Source organism: Alligator mississippiensis, chromosome 1, assembly GCF_030867095.1.
Source record: "Alligator mississippiensis isolate rAllMis1 chromosome 1, rAllMis1, whole genome shotgun sequence".
Taxonomy (NCBI): Eukaryota; Metazoa; Chordata; order Crocodylia; family Alligatoridae; genus Alligator; species Alligator mississippiensis.
Window position 1 is genome coordinate 138,132,114 of NC_081824.1, and position 23,422 is coordinate 138,155,535.

At 44.4% G+C, this 23,422-nt stretch overlaps 1 protein-coding gene across 1 annotated transcript in view; it reads left to right on the plus strand.

Annotated features, from left to right (window-relative positions):
- The first annotated feature begins 5,565 nt into the window (after positions 1–5,565).
- LOC102573065 (solute carrier family 22 member 3) overlaps positions 5,566–23,422 on the plus strand; it is a 66,940-nt gene continuing 49,083 nt past the window's right edge. Inside the window, exon 1 of the mRNA XM_006275804.4 lies at positions 5,566–6,290. Within this exon, the coding sequence (XP_006275866.1) occupies positions 5,874–6,290 (417 nt within the window). The 5' untranslated portion in view covers positions 5,566–5,873. The remainder of the gene's footprint in view (positions 6,291–23,422) is intronic.

Genomic DNA, 23,422 nt, shown 5'->3' on the forward strand with positions numbered 1-23,422 from the left:
CTCCCATACCCCATTACATACACACACACTATAAAATACTGACACTTTATTTTTGAGTTTTTATGCAATCCCTTCTATATAAAGTACACAATCACAAGTCATGACAAATATTTTTTGTAATAAAATTAAAATATATTAGATGTTTGATTTCTAGTATATGTGACTTATATGTGAGATGTGTTTCTAGTATATAAGATTTGGGGTTTTTTGTGGTTCTTAGATGGCACCCCCCCCCCTCCCAAAAGGAGTATGGCGGGGCAGCAAGGGGAGTGACTTCTGGTGACAAAGGTTAGGGGTTAGGGGGTAGGATTTCTGGTTCCAATGTGGTGAGTAGGGGGTAGGTGTGAAGGGGCAGGGCTATGTATGTGGCCCCCAACAGCTCACCAAAACTTGTTAAGTGGCCCTTCACCCAAAATAATTGCCCACCCCTGCCTTAACTCATGTGATAAACTGACCTTAGCAGGCAAAGTTTTTCTTGGGTGCAGTCAGGAAGCTGCAGATAGTTCTGGATCCAGGCAGAATGGTTGTAGAATCTATGTCTAAGTCTTGCCAGCCAGCTGTAATAGGAGTTGTCAAGTAGTGTGAAATGACTCTTACAGTGTCTTTTGACTTTTAACAGTCGCTTAGTTTAGAAAAATGGGCTGCCTATCGAGGTGTCTGTTAGCATTCTAATTAGAAATATGTCAGAGCAGACTCGATTAATCAAGCCTGCTATGCGTTCTGATTAGAATGCTCCAGCAACGCCTCTGTGTCATGTGTATTAAGCACCTCCGTGTTTCAAAATGGCCACAAGAATGGTTTAACTAAAACTTGTCAAATGAGCTTCAGTTAAAGTGCCCCTGTGGCCATTTTAAAATGCAGAGTGAGGGGGATGCAGGGGTGGGGAGGCTTAATACACATGACAGTGAGCTGTTTTAATTAGAGTGGTTGTCCAGGAATTGTTCTAATTAAAACACAACCACCCCCTTACCTCCCAGCATATGTATAGGTAGCCATAGTTTGTATCCACTCTTCTAAATGGCTTTCATGTTTGGGTTCCTAAGTGCTGTTCTAGCTCTGTGAACCTTACATGTCTGCTTTTATTTCTGCTTTTATATATCCACCTCTCCCGTCTCTCATCTGTGCTTTCTTCTTTCCTTTGCATTGCTGCTCTCCTCTTCCTCTCTCCTTCTTCCTTTATTTTCTCTTTCCCCTATCTTCAGTTACTTTCTCTGATTTTTTTTCTGTCCTTCCTCCCATTTTTCATCCAGTTTATCTCTCTGCTATTCCATCCCTCCTCTCTTCTCCCCCTTGCATCTCTCCAGATATCAAATATCACTGATTTGCATTGCGTGCACCATTACTTCCCTGAAATTTTGGTCCAGATCTTCTGCTAAAGAAATTTTCAAAGGATTCTTTCAGAGGTGAAAATATAGAGCAAAGATGAATGTTCTTGAAAGTGTTTTGTATTCGTGCATTAGAACAGCGGTGTTCTAGGAAGGTTTAGGAAATCTAAGAATTGCTTGCTGTAGAATAATATTAATACACATTTTCATGTATCTTTCCTTTGGTGATTTTAGATACCTTTACCAATATTAAGTATCACAACATCCAGTGATGTAGGCAAGGGTTAATATATTACTTTTAGATGAGTAAATGGAAGCAGAGAGAGTAAGCACTTAAGATTACTTGGACCTCCTCAATATAAGAGAATTGAACGAGTTGCACTGAACCAGTTTAAGATCTAATGATTAGTGGGAATGCACCCAACCACCCTGAAATACATTAGAAATCCTTGAATATTTGTCCTGCATGCATTCAAATATTAAATAATTTCTGTGCTTCTTACCCCACAGTGTGTTCTGGGAGATTTTACTGGGTCACTGATAGACTGCAGTACTAAAACAATGGAGGCTGAAGGAATTGATGTTCCAGCATTATTTAGCCCTGTTGAAGCTCAGTTTAATAATAGGCATTAGACTCTTTGTAAACCACTCAAAACACTTTCTTGTGTAGGTGATGTGTTTCATCATTGTTTTTAGATGAAACAAATGTCACTGGTCATTTTCTGTGGCATAAACAAAGCCATTGAGAGAGAGTAGTAGAAGGGGTCCATGCATTTTGACCTCTGCTCTTGTACTCCAACTACCGGATTTCATGTTCTCACCACCTACCTCTAATTTAAAAAAAAAAAAAGAGATAATAGTCTGGATTCTCAGCTAGTAGAAGTTGGCCTGATGAGTTTAAAGCTGGCAAATTCAAAACCAATAAAAACTTTTTCAGCCTGCACATACTGAGACCACAGAACTCATCGCAACTGGGCATCACTGGTATTCAACATAGGGGAAAGGCATCAGACAGTTAAATGGCTAACTGTGAAGTCAACAGGTAATGGGACTTAGAATTTTGAAAGGTCTTGTGTTTGTTCTTGTCAGAGAATTCAGGATACAAAGGAACCACATGAGCATGGTGCGATTCAAATAAGCACATACACTGAACATACATGATATAAAGGCTTACCTGTCCAGATACACTGCCTCTCTGGCAGGTTCCTGGTGATACAGTTTTGAAACAAACAGTAGAGAACTACTAGAGCACTCACACACTATTCCAAAGGATGGCAATCCTGTTATATTGCATGTGGGATAACAAAACTTATGGCTCAGGGCTTGAGCATCATGTAAGAGAGATCAGATGCGACCTAGAACCAGGGGGTAGATTATTCCATTTTTACCCACTGAAGGGATCTGCCACCTTCCTCAGAAACACCAAGTGCTGGCTGCTGTCAGGGAGAGGGTGTGAGACTAGGGGCGCATCTACACGTGCATTTAAGCATGACTAAATTTAATGCATACTAAAGTCAATCTCAAGTCCCTGAAGCCCTGCCATGTGCCCCTGTGGCCACAAGGGAGACCTCCAGGTTCTGGCCACATGACTGCCAGCACTTGGCAGCTATGCTGTAGCCAGAGCCAGATGCCAGCACCTGGTAGCCATCTGGGAAACTCTGATCCCTGGCCAGCCCCTTCCCTGCCCAGGAACCATGTGCCAAGCACAGGTGAAGCACACGGCAGCTCCCTCCTTGCCCACCCCGCCTCCACACACCAGGGCTGCCCCTGCCGCTGCCTCTGCCAGCGATGCCCAGCACCCCGCTACTCCAGTCTGGCCCCTGCCAGTGATGACCAGCATCCCATGCTCCTGCTGGTCATGGTGCTGGCTCTAGTGGCTCCAGCAGGCCACCCCACCCCACCCCTGCCCAGGCCCCAGGACAGCCACATACCTGCCAGCAGGGGCTAGGGCATAGGCTGCAGGAGGCCTTTCCTGACCCCCTCCTCCTGCATTTGCAGGTATCAAATTTAGGTGCAATTAGTCTAAGTTAATGCGCATTAAGGGCGCACACATGTAGATGTGCACTCTGAATGTGCATTAATTTAGACTAATGCGCATTAACACATCTTGTGTAGATACATCCTAGGTGTCCCTAGAGTACCATCTCACATAGCTAGTTTCATCCATCACATTGCTGATTTAATTGATTTTTGTTTATACCAGCTGGTCCAGTAGCTCAAATCCCTTTGTTTTCCCTTCCTGTACACTATTACATTAAAAGAAACTAAGCCTGTTTGCCTCATGTAGTAACTTTCCAATTGCTGCTTCTGCTGTACAGTTTCCACTGAAAACTATGACTCCTAATGTTATTGTCAGAAACAACGTGACTAATAAATGTCACAGTGGCATCTCTTCTAAAATGCACAGATAGGTTTCCATAGATTCGTAGATTCTAGGGTTGGAAGGGACCTCAACAAATCATTGAGTCTGACCCCCTGCCTAGTCAGGAAAGAGTGCTATCCATTTCTATGTAGGGAAGCAGACTCCTTATTTCATGTTCTAATGCACCTAAGAAGTCTTCATATGTTTCTTGGCATTGCCATCCCACCTTTGGCTTGACCAGGTCTAGTAGGAGAGAGAGATCGAGTGATGGTATCTCAGAATAAAGCATTAGGAAACTGACCTGCAAGCAAGAGAACTGAGCTTGTCAACTGGATGCAGGTCTTGTTGTTCTGTAATAACTTCCAGATGCAGGGTTGTCAGACAAAAGGGATGAAGGTTCAGAAATGTTGTTAGTCTTTTAGGTTTTTCAGATTAAAAACAAAATCTGGCATCAGGAGGGGGAGGGGTGGCTAGATGAGGTCTCTTCAATTCATGTTTGTGAAATGTTAGGATTTTAAATGCAATTTTCCCACACAAGTGACCACCTAATAAGTTGTTTGGAATTTGGATTGTGCTCAGATAAGCATTTGCCTCAGCACCCTGCAAGTTTCTCATTAGCTACTGATTATCCTGAGAAAAAGTGACTTCCCCAGTCCTTGAGATTTGCAGAGATAATAATCATTCTCTTTTGGACTCCTCTCAATTGTACTGGCTTCACAAATAGCCCTGTGTCAAAAAATCCCTACCATCCCTTGTCTGAAACTGGTCAAAAGCCTGCACCCCATTCCATTGGACACAGGCCTGGTCACAATGACCATGCATCTGTGCTTGATTATTGCAACTCAAAAACAGGAATGAAATCTAGCCCCCTCAGCCCCTGAAAAAGAGGCTTAATCTGAGACCAAATACAGTTTATCTGCATGGCAACCCAAGTCACCGTGAACACTTCATACTGTTTGCTGTGGGCTCCCATATAGTATGGAGTCTCCCTGACAGTGCCCTTCATGGGATTGGATCTATCTTATTGAGAGACTGCTCCTACCTCTACCATTTTAATCTTTCAGGATTGAAAACCGTGACTAAGAAGAATTGGGTAATTGCCAGAAGAATAACTTTCACAGAAGCTTGACTTGAAAACGCACTCTTTAACCCAAAGCTCACCGCTTGCAAAATTAAATGCAGACCATGTTTCACTGGCTTAGACTTTCCCTCAAGAAGTGCTGTACATGTGCACACAAAATCACAACCCGTCCCCCTCACGATCCCTTGTTTCCTGCACTCTTCCACCTTGAAACCCCCCACTCAAGTTATTCATAAAAATAATTACATTTCCTTTAGATAAGATGAAGAGAGGAGGGATTGTTGTTTAAATCTTTGGGAAGCAGCTCTGATGCTTAGATGAGCAAGGTTCTTTAGCAACCTTCGAAGACAGATCCACAGCTAGACATTTATTTTTTAAAAACTCTGCATTTAGAGAATACAGTATATGAGCAACTCCCTTCAATTTTCCTCTAGAAAGGAAGGTCAGTTCTAGTTCCAGCTGCAGAGATGGTGACACAGTACTTTGGATTACTAATTACTGCAGCTGTAACTTCTGTTTGCTGAAGAAGCAACTTTTTAGCTGTCTATGGAAGCTGTTCTGTCCCTGCCATACAGAATGCCAACAGAAACATTCACTTCTACTTTTGCAGCAATTTCTTCTCTGTTGTTTTTTTTTTTTAATACACTATAGAATGGGCTCCAGTGATACGGGCAGCAACAGCATTCCCCTGCCTGCTGACCTGACATTTCTCACTTGTCTGTCCATAGAGGGTTAACTGTTTTTATTACATAATCTGTTTAACATTCTGGATAGATAGCAAACGCACACCCCCTCTTTCTTACAGTGTGTTTGATCACTTCAAATTGCACTTGTAACTGCTGTGTGTAAGTCTCACGCCACTTGACATAGTGTAACTGTGTGTGTGGGTGGGTGTGTGTGTGTGTGTGTGTAACTTTGCTCTGTTTCAGAGTGGCTTATGCTACTCTGATTTCCTCTGTGTGTGAGGGGAGAGAGAGTGAGAGAGCGAGTGAGTGAGAGACTCCACGCAGCTACGTTTATAGGAAGTACTGGCAGCAGTTGCAAAGTTTGAAAGCTAGCTTTGACATCTCTTGGATCTCTCTGGGTTAAAAAACTACTGCACACAATGCCGTCTTTTGATGAGGTGTTAAAAGAAGCTGGGGAATTTGGAAGGTTCCAAAAGAGGGTCTTTTTCCTCCTTTGCCAGACAGGCATAACTTTTTCTTTTCTATTTGTTGGAGTGGTATTTCTTGGGCACACTCCAGAGCCGTATTGGTGCAGGATCCCCGGTGCAGCAGACGTAAGCAAGAAATGTGGATGGACCCTTGAAGAGGAAAAGAACTTAACTGTTCCATCTCTGAATCTGGTGAACAGGTCTTCCAATGGGCAATGTGAGAGATTTGACATTGACTGGAACAACATCTCCGTGAGCTGTGCCAACCCACTGGCCCACTTTACCAATAGCAGCTTGGGCAGTGTGCCACTTACCACATGCCAGAATGGCTGGGTGTATAGGCATCCCCATTCATCCGTCGTAAGCGAGGTAAGGACAATCAAAATTTTCTGATCTGTATTTTCAGAGTGGGTGCAGGACTATTAAATAGAAAGCAATGGCTGTTATGATAGAAATACATTTTAGAATTATTTGAGCACTCTCCCCCCACACTGCTTCTCTCCAAGTTACAAATGATGCAGGGTATTGAATGTTATCGAGCCAGACTTTTAGGAAGAGGGGACCTAATCTGAAAAGGAGTTTATTGGTCATTTGCACTGGGTTCCTGAAGCAGATGAACTGCTGGGGGATGCTGTATGGTGGCTGTTGTAGTGCTGGACTAACCTAAATGAAGAGTAATGCCACCCCAGCTAAGTATTGATAGTGGTCACATAGGGCCAGATGTGCAGCTGGTACACATCAGTTTAGCTCAATAGACTACTGTGGAGCTAGGTTGACCCACCCCAGCTGTAGATCTCAGCATTCATCCATACAGTACATACTGTTTAATACAGCAAAGCACTTAAACTGGCTAGCGATGAGTTAGTTGCTAACCACCTTCGTGGGTTCCCGTCCCTGACTGAAGATTTGAATTACAGTGGTTAGCAATTAAAAAGTCAGCTTTTGCCAGCAGTTGCTTATCAGTGATATCAGAGATGCCAATTATTTCCTGCAACCTGCCTGTTGCACCCTTTGATCCGGAACAGCCATTACCCTTTTACCAGTATAAGCGATTGGAAACTGGTCTATATCCATAACAGAAAAGAAGTTTGGCACACATAGGCTGGCAGAACCCAGTCTAAGATTTACCACCCCTCCCCCACCAAAGGGTGAATGTGTGTGCTGTTCACTACCAATTTAAACTATGCTGCTTACAGAAAACCATGTAACTTAGATTGATTTTCCTCAGGCTTTTTGAATATCTGTACCTAGCATTCGTGGTAAACATTGCCAAATACAGGGATTCTCTATTGCAGTGGTTTGCAACTTTTTAGACTCATTGCACCCCTCATTAGATTTGAGACACTGCTCTATAACTTTTGTGAATTGAACAGCACTCCATTTAAAAAATGAAAGTATTTATTACAGTGCTTACCTCCTTGCAGAGGGGTCAGGCAGTGGGGGTGGAGGAATGGCCAGGCAGGGATGAGCATGAACCTGAGATTATCTGCTTATCTCCTCACACCTCATGACACCATTCGAAGTATCTTGCATCACTCTAGTGTGCCACAATACCCTGGTTGAGAATCACTGCTGTACTCGGCTGAAAATGGTCAATCAAGAAGCTTTGTTAGACCTCAGCTATAATCTTTAATCATATAATTGGTGTGCCACAGTCTGGCTCTGATTTGTAGACCTAGCAGCAAAGAAGCATGTAAAGTTTTGCAGGGAAATGAAAGTCATAGCTGTGGTGCCTAAAAAAAGTACCTTTAAAGGCATGCAATAGTCATGAGGTACTGCATAAAGGATAAAAGCAACCAAGCGATCCATGTGCCTATTAACCTGCCAGCCCCAGCCATCAACTGGGGCATGTTGTGCTAGGCGCTATACAAACATAGGCAAAAGGCAGTGGCCCAAAGAGTATGCAGCTGCAACCCAATTTATCACAGATGTCCTCATGAAATGTCAGTGCTCCAGACTGTTTATGTTCATGGAAAGGTAAAAGCAATGGGACTGCCTTGGGATTTGTAGTGGGATATGAAGAATTTACCTTGAGGTTATAACTGACAGCTTGTTCAGGTTAGAAGTGATGGAAAAGCAGCATAACCTGGTGGCTGGAGGCATGATTAAATGAGTTGGAAAGCAGTGAGCACAGTTTGCACTGAGTAGATGTATTTGCAACCTTGGCAATGGACACAATGGTCAGGGAAAATGAACTGTATTTATCTGCCAGTAGACAGCAGCCCAGCTCAGTGTAGGAAGCTTGTACTGTGGCAGGTATTGTACTTCTCCTAAAGGCATCATTGAGATCCCAGAGCTTTTGATTCCAAATCTGTCAAGAGCACTAGTGTTCCCCTAACATTATTTTTAAAAAATTAACATTAGTAGTTGGGAAAGATTTTTTTTCCTTTGTCCAGTCTTTAGTCAGCCATTCAAATTGATGACTGCTCATAGTGAGTAAGCAAACTGGCAAGGCAGAGCGCTGCTCAGAGTCCATTTATTGCAGCCGGTGAAAGATCAAATTGTATCAATTGGAGCCATTATCATTTTCCACCAGCCAATGGGAAAAAAAGAGCTGCTTCCTGCCTACTGCTTAGAGAACATGAAACTTGTAATTCAGAGCAAGATGTAGGAGGTCTTTGGCAAACATCTTCAGGCAGCAACACGTTCAGCTGCATGTTCAGTTTCTCTTGAGTTCATGAGGAGCCAGCGTGCTTGGAAGGGAGATGCTCCTTATACCTATGATCGAGCGCTGAAACCAGCTAAATCAAAACTGGGCTTTGATTTTGGCCACTGTAGCCCTCCCATTCCCTTACCTGAAGTCAGAAGAGAGGATGAAATAAACTGGAGACACTCAGATTAGATGCAGAGGAGAAAGGGCAGTGGCCACAAGAGCCCTGTTCACCTAACGCAGGGGTGGGCAAAATGTGGCTCAGGGGTCGGATGCGGCCCACCAGGCCATTCTATCCGGCCCGCGAGGCCCCTAAAAAATTTAGAAAATTAATATTAATCTGCCATGAGCTGCCTGTCATGAGGCCCTCGATGGCTTGCCGAAATTCAGTAAACAGCCCTCTGCCCAAAATAATTGCCCACCCCTGACCTAATACCATGTTCCAAATCCTGTTCTAAGCAAACAGGAGTTGAGCACCCGACTGCCCTCTTTGCTGCCAATGACTTGCTAGGCTTCTGAATATATTCTGCTATAAAAGAAAAAGGCCACTGAATCAGCCCAAAGAGTGACATAAAATCATGAGAGATTTAAAAGTGTCCCCCTCTCCTTTCCCTGCTGGCTATATGTCAGCATCAACATGGAAAGCAAGCCTCCTACCTGGGATCAAGTCAAGAGTACAATCCCTGTACTTTGACCTGGATCTAATGTGACTCCTTATCAGACTGAATCACCAAACAGATGGATAAATCACAGGGCAGGGGCTCAGGAGAACCAGCTCCTCTTCTTGGTTCTGCAACTGGCCTGTTAGTGAGTCACTTTCCCTCTGTCTGTCTCATTTTCTCCTTAAGATGGGGGTAACAATACTGACCCCCTTTGCAAAGTGCTTTGAGGTCCACTAATGAAAGGAGCTGGATAAGAGCTGGGTATTGCTAATATGTTATTATCCCCAGCATGAACAAGTGAAATACAATCTGTGCAGTGTTCCCTCATTAAGTCAGGGCTTCCATAAAATTTAGGTGAGAAACTAGGTCAGGTATAACAGCATCCCATTTAATGCGATCACTGAAACAGCTACCCCTTTTCTAGTGTGCCTATTTATAGATGCTTAATTTCATATGGATGAACTATTCTTTTACTTTAAGACACCCAGTACTTTGTATCTGATTGAATTAGCAGACAAAATGACTAGGGAGACTAAATCAAAAGGATGATTTACATAGTAATCTGAAGAACAGATGTTCAGTGGGAGAGAGAAACTGGAAAGCAGTGCAGCTGAAGAGACATCCAGGGCTTATATTAGTGAATTAGGCAATGCATCGGAGGAGAAGAAACACCAAAGACTTCAGCTACTTTGCAAAGGGGTAAATTTGCAGAGCAGGGCTGCAGTGTTCCCTCTCTCTCAAGCACTGGTGCAATCACACCTGAAATGTTGCATTCAACTTTGGGCTGTTTTTGTCTGATGTCCAAGCATTAACTGAACCAGTATGGGTGTTCCTGCTAGAATTAGCATTCCTTCCAGCATAGTTTATCAGCTTGTAGACGTCCATAACCAGCTTCTCATGGTGAGGAACCAGTCTCAGTAGATGTTGTCCGGCACCTGATTACCAGACAGATGAAAATAAGATGTGAGCTGGAGATTCTTGTCTTGTAGGATACTGTAGTGAATGAAGGAAGGAAATACATGAGGCTGGAGTCTAAATATTGCTCTGGTTCCTTAGAATTGTTGCAGCAATATAAAAGGACCTGGGAAGCTCCTGGGTTTGGCTATTTTTGAGGTGGGGGCGTGTTTTTTGTTTTTGTTTTTTTTTAATGCTGTGCCCATTACTCTTACATCTATGTAAGTTTTCAATATGGGTTGAAATAGTTTCATAGGTGGCATTAGCTGTGGTAGCTGTTGGGTAAAAGTAAATGTTGGATTTGATGAGCTACCCTCTTCCTCCTCCTTCCACAACTGGTGCAAGAGTAGCAGTGGAAGTGCCTGCTGTCCATGCTATTATTACTGGAGTTGTTATGGGATTCCAATGGTAGGTGCCTGGAATTGGGCCAGTCTACCAGTTTTCTCATGGCTCAGTATCTGGGGAAGGAGAAGGGTGGAATCCATTGTATGATCAACACTTTATATATGTGATTACCTACTTCAGAGATAAGGGTTTAGTGATAAGCAATACAACTTTTGGCCGTGTTTTTTCCCCGTGGATACTTCAAGTCAGGCAATTACCTTATAAACTCTGTTCGCTCTCAATATAGTTCCACTTCCTGATCCTGAATTTACAATAAAACAAAACACAGTAAGGATCAGGATGACTCGATGATTTACAGGTGCAGGTATCCGCAAAGGCACTGAAATCAATTTGCCATTATGTTTAAAACCCCACCCTGATTCCAGCAAGGTAAATATGATTCCATGTTTAAGCTAATGTATGACTTCTCAGTGAAATCAAAGAGAAGTACCAGAACAAGAAAGCCAAATAGCCTGCTACTTAATTTCAGTGAATTCTTCCAGCTTCTTACGAACCTAGAAACAGAAGCAGCTTGGATAAGTAATGTGACCAGAATGAAAGGGCTTATCTTGGAAAGGGAAGTAGGGGAAATCTAAGTACTTAGCTAAAGTCAATTTGTGCCATATGCTGGCATCATAAATGATGAAGGACAGTGCTGGTGGCAGAAGTTCCATTACAGCAATGCCTGGAGTGCGGCAGCATCTCGTTTGGGAAGGGAAGCACAATAGGGGATACCAGTTCTGCAAAATGTAAGGAAGAGGCCAATGAACAGGGCAGGTCAGGCTGCAGAAGCCTGCCCTGATTCAGCAGCTCATTACAATGGTGCAGTCAGAAAGAAACGCCACTGATATTTCTACTGGTATTAATAGGCATTGTGCACTTGAATCCCCCCTGTGGAAAATGTAGCCCCCTACGCAAGCTAACCGCTGCTAAGATTTTTCTGAAGTGCGGGTAATGTTACTCTCAGGTTGTTGGCAACGGTGTCTCCTAGTGGTGCACTAGTGGACTGCAACCAACATTGCAGATCGCTTACCCCTAATGGTAGATGAGAGCGAGGAATCCACGGGCTTGCCTGCTGCTAAGAGCAGAGCTGCAATGCTCTGGCTTTAATAATAGCCTTTTTTGGCAGAAGTTTAGCACATGGACGCAATCCCAACGTGTCCTATCAGCAGCACTTCCTTATGGCAAGGTGATGCAATCTAAAGGCTTGGAAACTGTTCTTTACACACATGTGAGGTCTTAAGATGGACAAATCAACAGCAACATTTTCTTCCTGCACCTGTTCTAAATAATCCTTGCAGTCTTTTACATGTCAGTTGTCTCAGAAAACCCAAACAGCTTTCTCAAAGAGATTTGCAGCCAATTCAGTTATGTTTACCCTACAACTTTTACAGCATCTTACAGCTGCCAATAACATGACTGTCAAAGCTGAGCTGAGACGGAAAGAGAATGGCCATTCTGTTTATTGTACTATTAGAGAAGGGCTTGTTCTACAGTGTGGAAAAAAACCCACAAAGCCTGTCCTTAGCATAGTACTGCTTGGCTCATATGATTAAGCAGAAGGCAGGGGAGATTTGCACCTTACAGACTAACTAAACTGGAGATGTATACAATATAAGCTTTCATGAGCTGCAGCTTACTTTGTGATAAAGTGAGGCCCAGCTCACAAAACCTTACACACGCACACACCCACCCACACATTATATATATCCCCAGCTGCTGTAAATTGCCCTTGTTCCTTTGAAATAAATGGAGCTATGTTGATTTGCCTCAAAGACCTAGAAGAAACTGTCCTGACAACCTAGTGTGGAGCTTGTCTCTCAGCACTCAATCAGTTTCCCTTTCTGTTCTCATCAATCTTTTACTACCCTAAAAATTCTTACCAGCCTACAGGAAATGAAAGATACCACTGATTTAATCAGATGAGCAGAGACACGTAGGTAGCCTGAAGTCAAGTGGAAGGCAGGGTAGCTTTGCAATTCATAGACTAAATTATACGTGTGCGTATGTGTGTGTTGTGCATGTATATTTTACACACACACACACACACACGTATAATTTAGTCAGTCCATGAAGTATAAAGCTACCCTGCCTTCTGCTTGACTTCAGACTAACATGGCTACCTACGTGTCTCTGCTCATATGATTAAAACAGTGATATTTTTTCTTATTTCCTGTAGGCTGGTAAGATTTTTTACGGTAGTAGAAGACTGATGAGAACAGACTGGGGACCTGATGGAGTGCTAAGAGACAAGCTCCACACTAAGTTCTCAGGCTGATTATTTTAGGTCTTTGGGGGAAATCAACATCCATTTATTTCAAAGGAACAAGGGCAATTTACAGCAGTTGAGGATCTGGGCAACTGTGTTTAATTTTTTATAATTGCTCTTTTCCTCTCCTTTTGCACATGGCTGGAAGGAGTTCCTGGAACTCTACTTTATTTATTTGGAACTGGAAGTAGCAGTGGAAATATGGGTAAAATAATAGAAAAGTAAATAATTTCACGTAGGAAGTCTGGGGCTGTTATTTTTGGTCCAGCTGGCAAATCAGCAAGTTATGCAAGCAGGTCATAAGGGGATGTAGAAAAATGAACTGACCCCCATGGGTCCATGGGGAACCCCGAAGGCAGTGACCCTGCTCACTAGATTGATCCTGGCATGTGGTGCAAGGTAGAGGCAGTGTAGAGCCCTGGGGCTGAATCACAGCCCACAGGGCCAGGCAGAAGCAGCATACAGGGGCATTGCAGTGCCCGATCCAGCCTGCAAATGAGCCCCATGTATTCATCTGGCCCACAGGGCCAACACCGTGAGCAACAACTAACCAAAACCATTACTCTGGGGCTAAGTGCAGACATTTGGTTAAGAGTTAGCAGGGGGTTAGATGGGGTTCAGAATGGCCACCTGATCTAACCTAGTTCTCCCCAAGTGCAGACCTTACACTCAGACCTGGTCTCAGTGATCGGAAATCAGTCTAAACCCGTAACAATACAGAAATTCTGCATGCACAGACCCGGACAGATGTAGTATCAGACTTACTCGATCTAGGTTAGACCAGGGCATGGAACTTCTGTACAGCAACCTGTGCAGCCCTAGGCCTGGAAAAGCCCAGCTGCCGGCCCCAGCCCTGGGGCTTTGTTTTCTACATCTTCCTGTCCAGCACTGGGCTATTTTTAGCCCCCAGCCCCTTGCCAGGCCCCCAGCTTCCCCCCTTCTGCACCGCGGACCAGCCAGCCCCTTAACCCACCATCCCTCGCACTGCTTTGAGTGCTGCTGGTTTTACTAGGGTTCACCACTGTAAGGAGCTGAGCAAGTACATAGTGGTGGGGGGAGAGATGGAGGTGTAGGTTTGCCAGGTTGGGGGGACAGACAAGGATGGATGGGGGGCTAAAAATAGCCCCTCGCCCCCCAAGCTCCCATGCAGACTCCACGAGTTTCCCTGATCCTTCCAGATCCTCCTGGACCTCAACAACACCCCACAAACACTGTCTGCCCCCCCATCCCACCTGTGGATGCTTCCTACCCCTGTCATCTCTCCCATAGACTCTGCCTGCAACTGCAACCCCCGGATCCCTCCTGCAGATCCCATCTGCCTCCCCATTACCCCATGGATGCCACCTGCATCCCCGATCCCACCGATTGCTCCTACAAATGCTGCCTGCCCACTCTCACACCTCCCTGATCACTCCCATATACCCTGGCTGTCCCCGACCTCCCACAGACCCCCAATCCTCCCACCCAGTCTGCTTAACTACCCTTCCTCTCCAAACCCCTTCCCACTAGCTCCTTCATCCCAACGTACCTTAGATCAGGTGACTATTTTGAGCCTAATCTAACCTCTCTCTAACCCCCCCCCCCACCCTAAATGTCTGCATTTAGCCTGGGTTTTGTGACATTGGACTACAGGCACAAAATGAAGATTGGCATGTCATTTTTCTTAACAAGTGCTAAGGGCATGGCTAGCTCCAAGAACCTGCTCTGCCCTGAGGACTGTCGTTAGTACATTGTGTTTTGATATGTTGATTTTTTTTTTTTCAGTTGAGACTCAAAGCCAAAGAGACTGTTTACCCACAAAAGAAGTGTGGGATGTGTAGCAGTGGTATGAGCTTCTCCCCACTACCCTAGACATGGGCAGTGTGCTCTAGAGGGATTGCCTCTAAGAGTGGGATAATGAACTCACCTCAGTTTTCAGCATCTCTATTGATCCTGCCGTGTGGGGCAGTGGTTTTTATTTTGTTTGTTTTTAACGTAGACATTTGTTCAGCCAAATGGGCAAACCCAAGTATGATGAGTTATGCATACAAATCCACCCAGGGGATGTTATTGAACAAGACAATAACCACAAATTAAATATTTGCTGATCTCACAAGTCATTTGTGAAGCCTAGGTGTGACTAACTCCAGGGTATTGCATGCCTGGATGCTTCCAAAGACTTTTATGAAGTGATACCATATAAAGTAATACATTTTTGCAGAGCTGAATCTATTAAGACGTGCAGGGTTGCCAACATTGTGCAGAAGGTCTGTGGGGTGCTGGAAAACATATGACAGTTAGTACCCAAAATAAAAAGAGTATCGTGCATCTGAGTGTTAAGCCAAAATGTGAAATATTTGCTAGACTCACTCAGAGATGAAACATTGCAATAACCACTTGGTTTACAGTTGTTAGTCATCAATTTGACCTCTGTGCTCATATCATGCCTTGCCTGTTTTCTTTGTTTAGAAGTTATCCCAGCAATGAAATCCACAGGCATACAGGGAATTCTCTTTCCTCTGTCTTGAAGCAACTGGAGCATGTTAGTATCCTGTTCCTCCTTTGGACAAAGCGAAACAAAAATAATTCCAAATAATTTATACCCCACCAGTCATTCAGTGGAGTTTCATCGTCATTATTAAGCTTTCAGTGCAAGGTGAGGAAATCCAGAACCTCACACAAAGGTCCTTTTTCATGCAGCATCTGGAATCCTGGCTTTCATGCCTTACAATCAGGCAGCTGGGGAACCCAAACCCAACTTCTCTTTACCCTGGTTTCTGCAAGGGAAATTGAGGGGGGCGGGGAATCAGTGCTAGCACCAAGGAAAGGGAGTTTTATGGCCCTATCTTGTGGCAAGTGGCTTCTTCAGTTCTCAGCTCCTGTCTCTGCTTTCATTGTTTATTCATTGCCCAATGTGACATACCATCAACCAGGCTGAGAGCAGAGAAGTGCAGATTTGCACCAGGAATTCAACGGTCCAGCTCTTTCTCAGTTATTTTCGCAAGTCAAGGAAAGATACTGTTCAGGCAAATAATGTGGTAATGGGCACTTTGTTTTTCACTGCATGGAGTTTATGTAGGCAAATGAAGTGGTAGTGTTGGAGTGATGTTGCAGCCATGACGGTCTAGCAAATGTGCAAGAGGGAAGGATTTTTGTGGGTGATATCTTTTATTGGGCCAACTACATCGCTTTAGACAAGCTTTTGAATGCATAAGCTGGTTGGACACAAAGAACCAAGGACTTAACAGAGACGTTGTCTTCCTGGCTAATTATAATTAGACTCCCGGCAATCTCTCTTTACTCCACAGGTGTTAACAACCCTCCCCACTTTTTAATGGACTTGATCCACCACTAATCAAGCTATCCTTTCTTCTGTCATTTTTTTGTCTGTTAGCTACTCCTGGTAATGTCACCTTTCTCCAATTTCACAGCCCCACAGACTGTTTTTAACGCTAGCTGTGCCTACTTCTCTTTCTCAGACATGAAAAATTATGTCTTGCATTTGAAAGACTCAACTGATTGGAATATCGCTGACAAAAGATATCACCCACAAATTCCTTGCCATATGCAAATGATGCATCTCTGATTTAGTTGGTCTATAAGGTGCAAATATCCCCTGCCTTCTGCTTGAGATAAAGCTGTAAAGTTCAGGTCGTACCTGAATTTTCCCAAGTTCTAAGAAAGAAAAGAGCATGCTGGCTCAGCAATAGAGATATATAAATCCTACTTTTACATTTGGATTCAGCATTTGAAGAATTAGCAGAAACAATTTGGACTTAGACCCATCCCTTATCCCTTGTCTCATAATTCATTTTTCAGAGGATGTGCGCTGCTGCTCTTATTTCCCTGGGGTGCCAAATTGAAAAAGTTAGTCAGAAACCATAAAAGATAAAGCCAGCATGCAGAGAGGGTGCTGGATTTGATTATGGGTTGATTATCTCCTGTGAGGTAGATTAAAATCACTCTTTTCCCATCTATAACCATTAGATAATGATATCAATCAGCCATTGCCAAATTTGGCAATATTTGAACAGTAATCTAGATATAACTCGGAGAGAATGTTTTGAGCCACAAAGCATTTCTTTTTGAAGGCTCCATTTTTAAATGAAAGCATGAAGTTTACTTTAACAGCATTTAAAGTAGTGCCGGAAAGAAAAACAGCAAACAAAAAGAGCCAAGGAATCTTACTGACATCAAGGGCATTTGAATGTATAGAAAAAAAATAAAACTTAGTATTCACTTGGAAAAGGTACCAGATAATTTATGTAGGTGCTGTATGCTATAAATAGCTATGAAAATATTCACAGTGTTTAAAAAGTATCCATCTTCTCTTGTTTCTTGGAAAACACAGTTTATTTCAAATGTTTGGCTGATATTTTTGGCCAACAATTTATTTTAAATGCCATAATACAAAATGCATGTTAAGGTGAAAGGTTGTTTGTAAGGAGGCATGCTTTTTGTCCGTCTCCTCTTGGAACTCATGTTCTTTCCCTTCTTTGTGTTAGATTGTTCAGTGTCTGTTTGTACTAAAGATGGATCATTTACAAGTTAAATCACAAGTATAAACATTCTCAGCCAGGGACTATATCTTTAGGCTCTGTTCTTGACAGGCAGATTCCTTTTCCTGCACAGAGATCCGCTGAAGTAACTGATGCTCCATATGCACTAGCGCTGAATAGCTTACAGGATTGGGGCCTCTGTTTGTATAGTACCTAGCACCATGAGGCTCTGCTTCTGTTTGAGACCTTCCTGACTGGTACCATCCCACTAAAGTGTGAGATTTTCCATAGCACCCATTCTCTTCCAATGTGATTTGGGTTCCTGAGTTACTTATCTGCTTTTAAAAATTCCACCTACTATCATTAAGTATAAAATGTACAGCAATACAGAGACCATCCTCAACGGCTTCCTCTACATTAAAACATGAGGTGAAAAGGATGTAACTGGAGTTTAAGCATGAAGGGAGGCTTTGCAATAACCTTCTGCAATAAGGTGGATTTTGTTCTACTGGAATAGGTTTGAAACTTATGGCTTGTACTTTCTAAGTCAGAGGTCTCTAAATTGATACCTCTAACTCTTCCCAGACAAATAGGAATCAAAGGAATTATACAGAAGTAGGGCTGGAAAAGACTTCATAAGATCATCTAGTCCAGCCCCCTGCTAAAGGCAAGATCATCCTTGACTAAGCCATCTCAGCCAAGTGTCTGTGCAACCTGCTTTTAAAAAATTTCCAGGGATGGAAATTCCACAGCTTTTCTAGGTAACCTGTTCCAACACTTGACCATAGTCAGAAAGTTCCTCCTAATCCCCAACCTAAATTTCCCTGCTGAAGCTTAAGACCATTGCTCCTAGTCCTGTCTCCTATGGTCACAAAGAAAAGCCCCTCTCCATTCTCTGTGTAATTGCCCTTCAGGTATTTGAAGACTGTTATCAAATCCCCCCCTCAGTCGTCTCCAGACTAAATACCCCTATTTATTTCAGCCATTCCTCATAAGTCCCTTCTCCTAGGCCCCAATAATCTCTGTCCCCTTGCACTGGACTCTCTCCAACCTGTCCACATCCTTCTTGAAGTGTGGGGGACAGTACTACAAACGAGGCCTCATCAGTGCTGAAAACAGCAGAAAAATCCCTTCCCTTGGTTTGCAAGTGATACTCCTGTTAATACAGCTCAATAGGCTGTTGGCTGTTTTGGCAATAAGAGCATACTGTTTGCTCTTATTCAGCCGATGGTACACTGCAACTCCCAGGCTCTTCTCTGCAGCACGACAACCTAGCCACCCATTCCCCAGTCTGTATTTGTGAATGCAATTTTTCTGTCCCTGGTGCAGGACTTCTCATGTGTCCTTGTTGAAGCTCATCTGATTCATTGTGGACCATTTTTCTAGTCCATCTAGGTCATTCTAGTTTCTAGCCCTACCCTTCAGTGTGTTTGCATCCACCCAACTTGATGTCCTCCACAATTTGACTAATTGTGCACTGAATCCCATTATCCTAATCATTAATGAAGATGTTACAATACCCAACACAGGACAGACCCCTGGGGAACCCCATTTGCTACATCCTCCCAACTAAAAACTGAACCATTTAATATTATTGGGTACAATGATCCAACTAATTATGTATTCCTATTACAGTAGTTCCTTAGCTTGTTAATGAGAATGTTGTGGGAGACAGTGTCAAAAGCATTGCTATAGTCAAGGTATATCTATTCATTGCTCTCTTTCCCCATTCCATACAGTCTGTCACCTTATCATAGAAGGAAATCAGGTTGGCCATGAATGATTTGGTGAATCTAGGATGGCTGTTCCGGATCACCTTGTTGTCCTCTAGGTGCTTCAAAATAGATTCCTTGAAGACCTGTTCCATGATTTTTCCAACTAATCTCCACAAGTTCTCAAAGAAGATTACCTCAGGCAATTTCAGCGGTACCTAGGGTGCATTTCAGCAAGCACTGCCAACGTGAAAGCATCTAGCTCCTCTAAGTGATCCCCAACCTGTTCTCCACTACTCTATGCTGTTTAACTTCTTCCCTAACTTTTCTGTCAGCTTTACTCATCATCTGGTAGATGCCCGTATTTGTGAAGCCTGAAGTAAAAAAGGCATTAAATACTTCAGCCTTCTCTGTATCATCTATAACTAGGTTGCTTTCTGCATTCTGTAAGGCAGTGGTTTTCAACTTGTGGTCCACAGATCCCTGGGGCCCTGCAAAGCGTACAGAAGATGGCTGTAAGGACAATGGTCCCACCCAAAGGGGAAGCACTGATGGTAGTGCTGCTGCTGCTCCAGCTCCCTCCATGTCCAGAGGCTGCCCAAGCACCAGCAGACAGAGTGTAGCTGGACAGCCCCACCTCATCCTGCTGCTTCATGTGGGACTCGGCATTGCTACAGCCCTGTGGTCCCTCCACTCCCCTGGTGATATCAGTCTGAGAGAGTGAGAGTGAGCGAGAGAGCGTGCATGCACGAGTTTGGATGGAATTTCCATTGGGAAAATTGGCAGTGTCTTGAGGTACTTATGGAAAGCATTGCTTGGAATAATGAGCACTGCACATATTTTTAGTAAAAGGTTAGGTCCTACAGAACTGATGGGAGGCCACCAGCAAAATTCTGGTGGGGTATAGGGATATGTACTAGCTCAGTCTGTGCCCTGACTTTTAATCTTTCCAGCATATATAATACCCGTGTCAAACCCTCACACTCTAGGGGAATTTCTGGGTGAATGCCTGCCTATGGATGCAGGGGACTACCTGATGGCCCCAGAGGCCCCCTTGGTGCCATGTTTCTATGTGAATGAATGCTCAGAAAACCTTTTTCGGTTGATGAATTGACACTGGACAGTGATATGAAAAAAGAAATCAGGGAGCATTTGCTCACAAATCTCAGTTTCACTAGGGCTTTCCTGAAATGGGCAATGAGAATGAATAGATACATAACCCCTCTGTAACAGCCTGCAACTCTAGGTCCAGTCTAACAGCTGAATAAGAAGAGCAGTTACTCGAGTTATCCTGCAACACAGGACTGGAACTTGAACTCAAACAGGAACCTCTCGTCCAATTCTGGTCAAAAATTGAAAAAGGAGTACCCTGATTGGGCAGATAAGATCATTAAAGTCTTGATGCCATTCACCACCACATACTTATCTGAAAGTGGATTTTTAGCCTTAGTATTAATAAAAACAAAATACTGAAACAAACTGGGTGTTGAAGGAGATCTAAGACTGAAACTGTTACCTATTGTAACACGAGGGACGTCAGGTTGTCTTTTCTCCCCTGCCACGTCCTTCACCGTACCAAGCGGCCTTCTTGCACCCTCCGATTCTCGCCCACCACGTCTTTGATTTTCTATATTTTATAGGGAGGCTACCTTCTGTCCCCTTGGCCACGGTTCTCCTGTCACGTGTGTCCCATGCACCCTAGCCTTATGGGCTATGCATGGCTCCTACCACCTCAATACCACACCCCAAGCCTCGCAGATGTAATGGACGTTGTTCTGTCTCTCCCTCCGTCTTTACGCCCTCTTTAGTACTCGGGCTCTCTGCAGTCCCATCTCTCTCTTTTCGTGCCCTTCTCTTGAGTCTACGCTGCCCTGCCTCTCGGGGCCCTCTCCGTACGCCGCCCTGCCTCTCGGGCTCAGCACAATGCTGTCCCCTTTTCTGGGGCTCACCACGCCTGCACTGGGGCTGCTCAACAACACCCCCTTCTCTGGGCTTCTCAACTGCCCTTCTCTGGGGCTGGGGTCTATGTACCCTGTATGCAGCGCCCTCACTAGCACTGGGGTCCCCACACTATTGCGAGTCCCCTATGAGGCCTCCTCCATCCCCTTACAGCCTCACCCAAACCACCGGTGTAATCAAAAGCAAACACAAACAACAACATAAACACAAGCCCCTGGGCTACAACGCAAACATGAGTCTCCAGCCAAACTACGCTCAGGCCTACCAGGGGTCTCTATCCCCCTACAGTGACTAATGCTACTCTGGCATCCCAGCTTGGTTTTTCTTTTCTTTCTGGCAGGGAGCTCCTTCTACCTTGGCTGCTGGTAGGGAACTATCACCTGGCCTCCTGCCTGTGCTTTATATAGGAGCCAGGCCCTGCCCCTTCTTGTCAGCTGGCTAGGCAGGTGTGGATCATTAGCTCCCTCTAGTTGCCTCAGCAACCGGCACCTGAGGAGTCTTCCTGGCTCTATCATACCAAATTTTCAAATGCTTTCTGCCAAGAAGCAGGCTCAACCATCTCATTAGAACTGACAACAAAATGGTGAGTTCACAAAATTGTATTATTGTTATTGTTGCTGTTGATATTATTTTTATTTGTCAGTAGTTATCTACTTATGTTTGCTATACACACAATAGATTTCCAAAAGGATACATGCCTCAATTTGCAATATTTTAGGGGTCTGTGGATGAAAACAGGTTGAAAACCACTGCTTTAAGGGACCTATGGTTTTTTTGGATTTCCTTTATTTTGAAATATATGTGGAATCCCTTTTTATGGCCTTTTATGCTCTTTGCTAGTTGCGTCTCAAATCACGCCTTGGCCTTCCTAATTTTCTCCCTATAAGCACATGCAACACTCCCATACTCTTCCCTAGTAATATGACCAAGTTTCCACTTTTGTAGGATTCCTTGTTGAGTTTCAACTCATTAAAGAGGTTTTTGTCTAGCCAGCCTGGTCTCCTGTTGCACTTCCCATTCTTCTGTTGCATTAGGATACCTTGCTCTGCACCCTGGCCTGCAGGAGGGGAGTGGGGAGTGGGGTCTGGAGCCATGACAACAGGTGCTGCCAGCAGCCTGGCCTGTCCTGCCCTGGGAAGGAGGCAGGGTGCTTGCCCTGGGAGTGGTGTGAGACTGCTCGGGCCCATCATGGTGCACGGAGCCCAGGCATTGGGAGCTGCAAGCGGCGGCTTGAGCCTGCAACCCTGGCAGGGCCTTGGGGGCCGCAGTGAGGTGGCTCAGGCCCTATCTCCTGGCAAGCAGCCAGGTCTCATGGTGCGCAAGGTGCCACATGGGCTCGAGCCTTGGGAGTCAGGGAGCAGCAGAGGCTGCTTGGGTTAGCCACCCAGTGTGAGGACGGATGGACAGAGCCTGAAGGGCTCAGCCTGTGCTAAGAGAGCTTTCAGTGCTGAGCCAGGACACGGAGAAATGGTAGTGCTGCAGCATGAGGCCCAGCACCCAGGAGCCAGCAGCTAAGAGGAGCTGAGCTTTCGGTGCCCAGAGCGGGGCACAGGGTGGAGAGGAGCCCAGCAGCACAGGAGAGGCCTGGAGAGGCACTCCAGCAGAGGAGACCCCATCAAGCTGTGCCCTGACCACCGCCACCTGAAAGAGCATGAGTCATTGGGCCCTTGGGTCCCACAGAGGAAAGACATTTGGGGCGGACAGACCCAGAGAAGGGGCTGGGTGAGCAGCCCCCCAACCTAGTCAAGGCCCTAAGGGGAGGGGCCCCTGGTGCTTCCTCGACACCCCGGAAGGGACCCCATTGGAAGGAGGACTATCTCTTGCCATGGGTCAGCGACTATATTAAGGAATAGATGTTATTAAGATTGTGCATGTTTGCGCCTTATATTTTGTAATTGAAATGCTGTATTGTGATGTTGTAAATAGTGTTATTTAGGTTTTGACCTTGGTTATTGCTTAGTGTTCACTGTGTAAGTATATGTATATGATAGTTAGTTTTATATTTATGTATATTATAACTTAATAAATTGTATTCAGTTAAGAACTTTGGGCTTGGGCTAACTCTATAGAGGAAAGAGGGATCTGCTTGAAATTTTGGCATCCCCCTCACAGCACCCCCTCCTGCCTACCCATCTCATTCAATTGAGAATATGGCACACCCTTGGGTGTACCCAGGTTACATATGTAAAGAGGACCTCTGTGGTCGTGTGAAGCTTGTCACTTCAGACACACACATTACAGTGAAATAGGTAGCACCTTCTCTGAATCTCAGAAGCTGAAAGAGAAATAAAAGGATACTGAGTTGACTATATTACCTAAGATCTCAGACAGGCAGGTTCTTATTTTTGTTTCAAATTCTGCATTATGGCTGTTTGTATATGCCATGGGGGTTTAATTTGGTTTAGTTTTCCCTAAATTGAAACAGTGGATTTT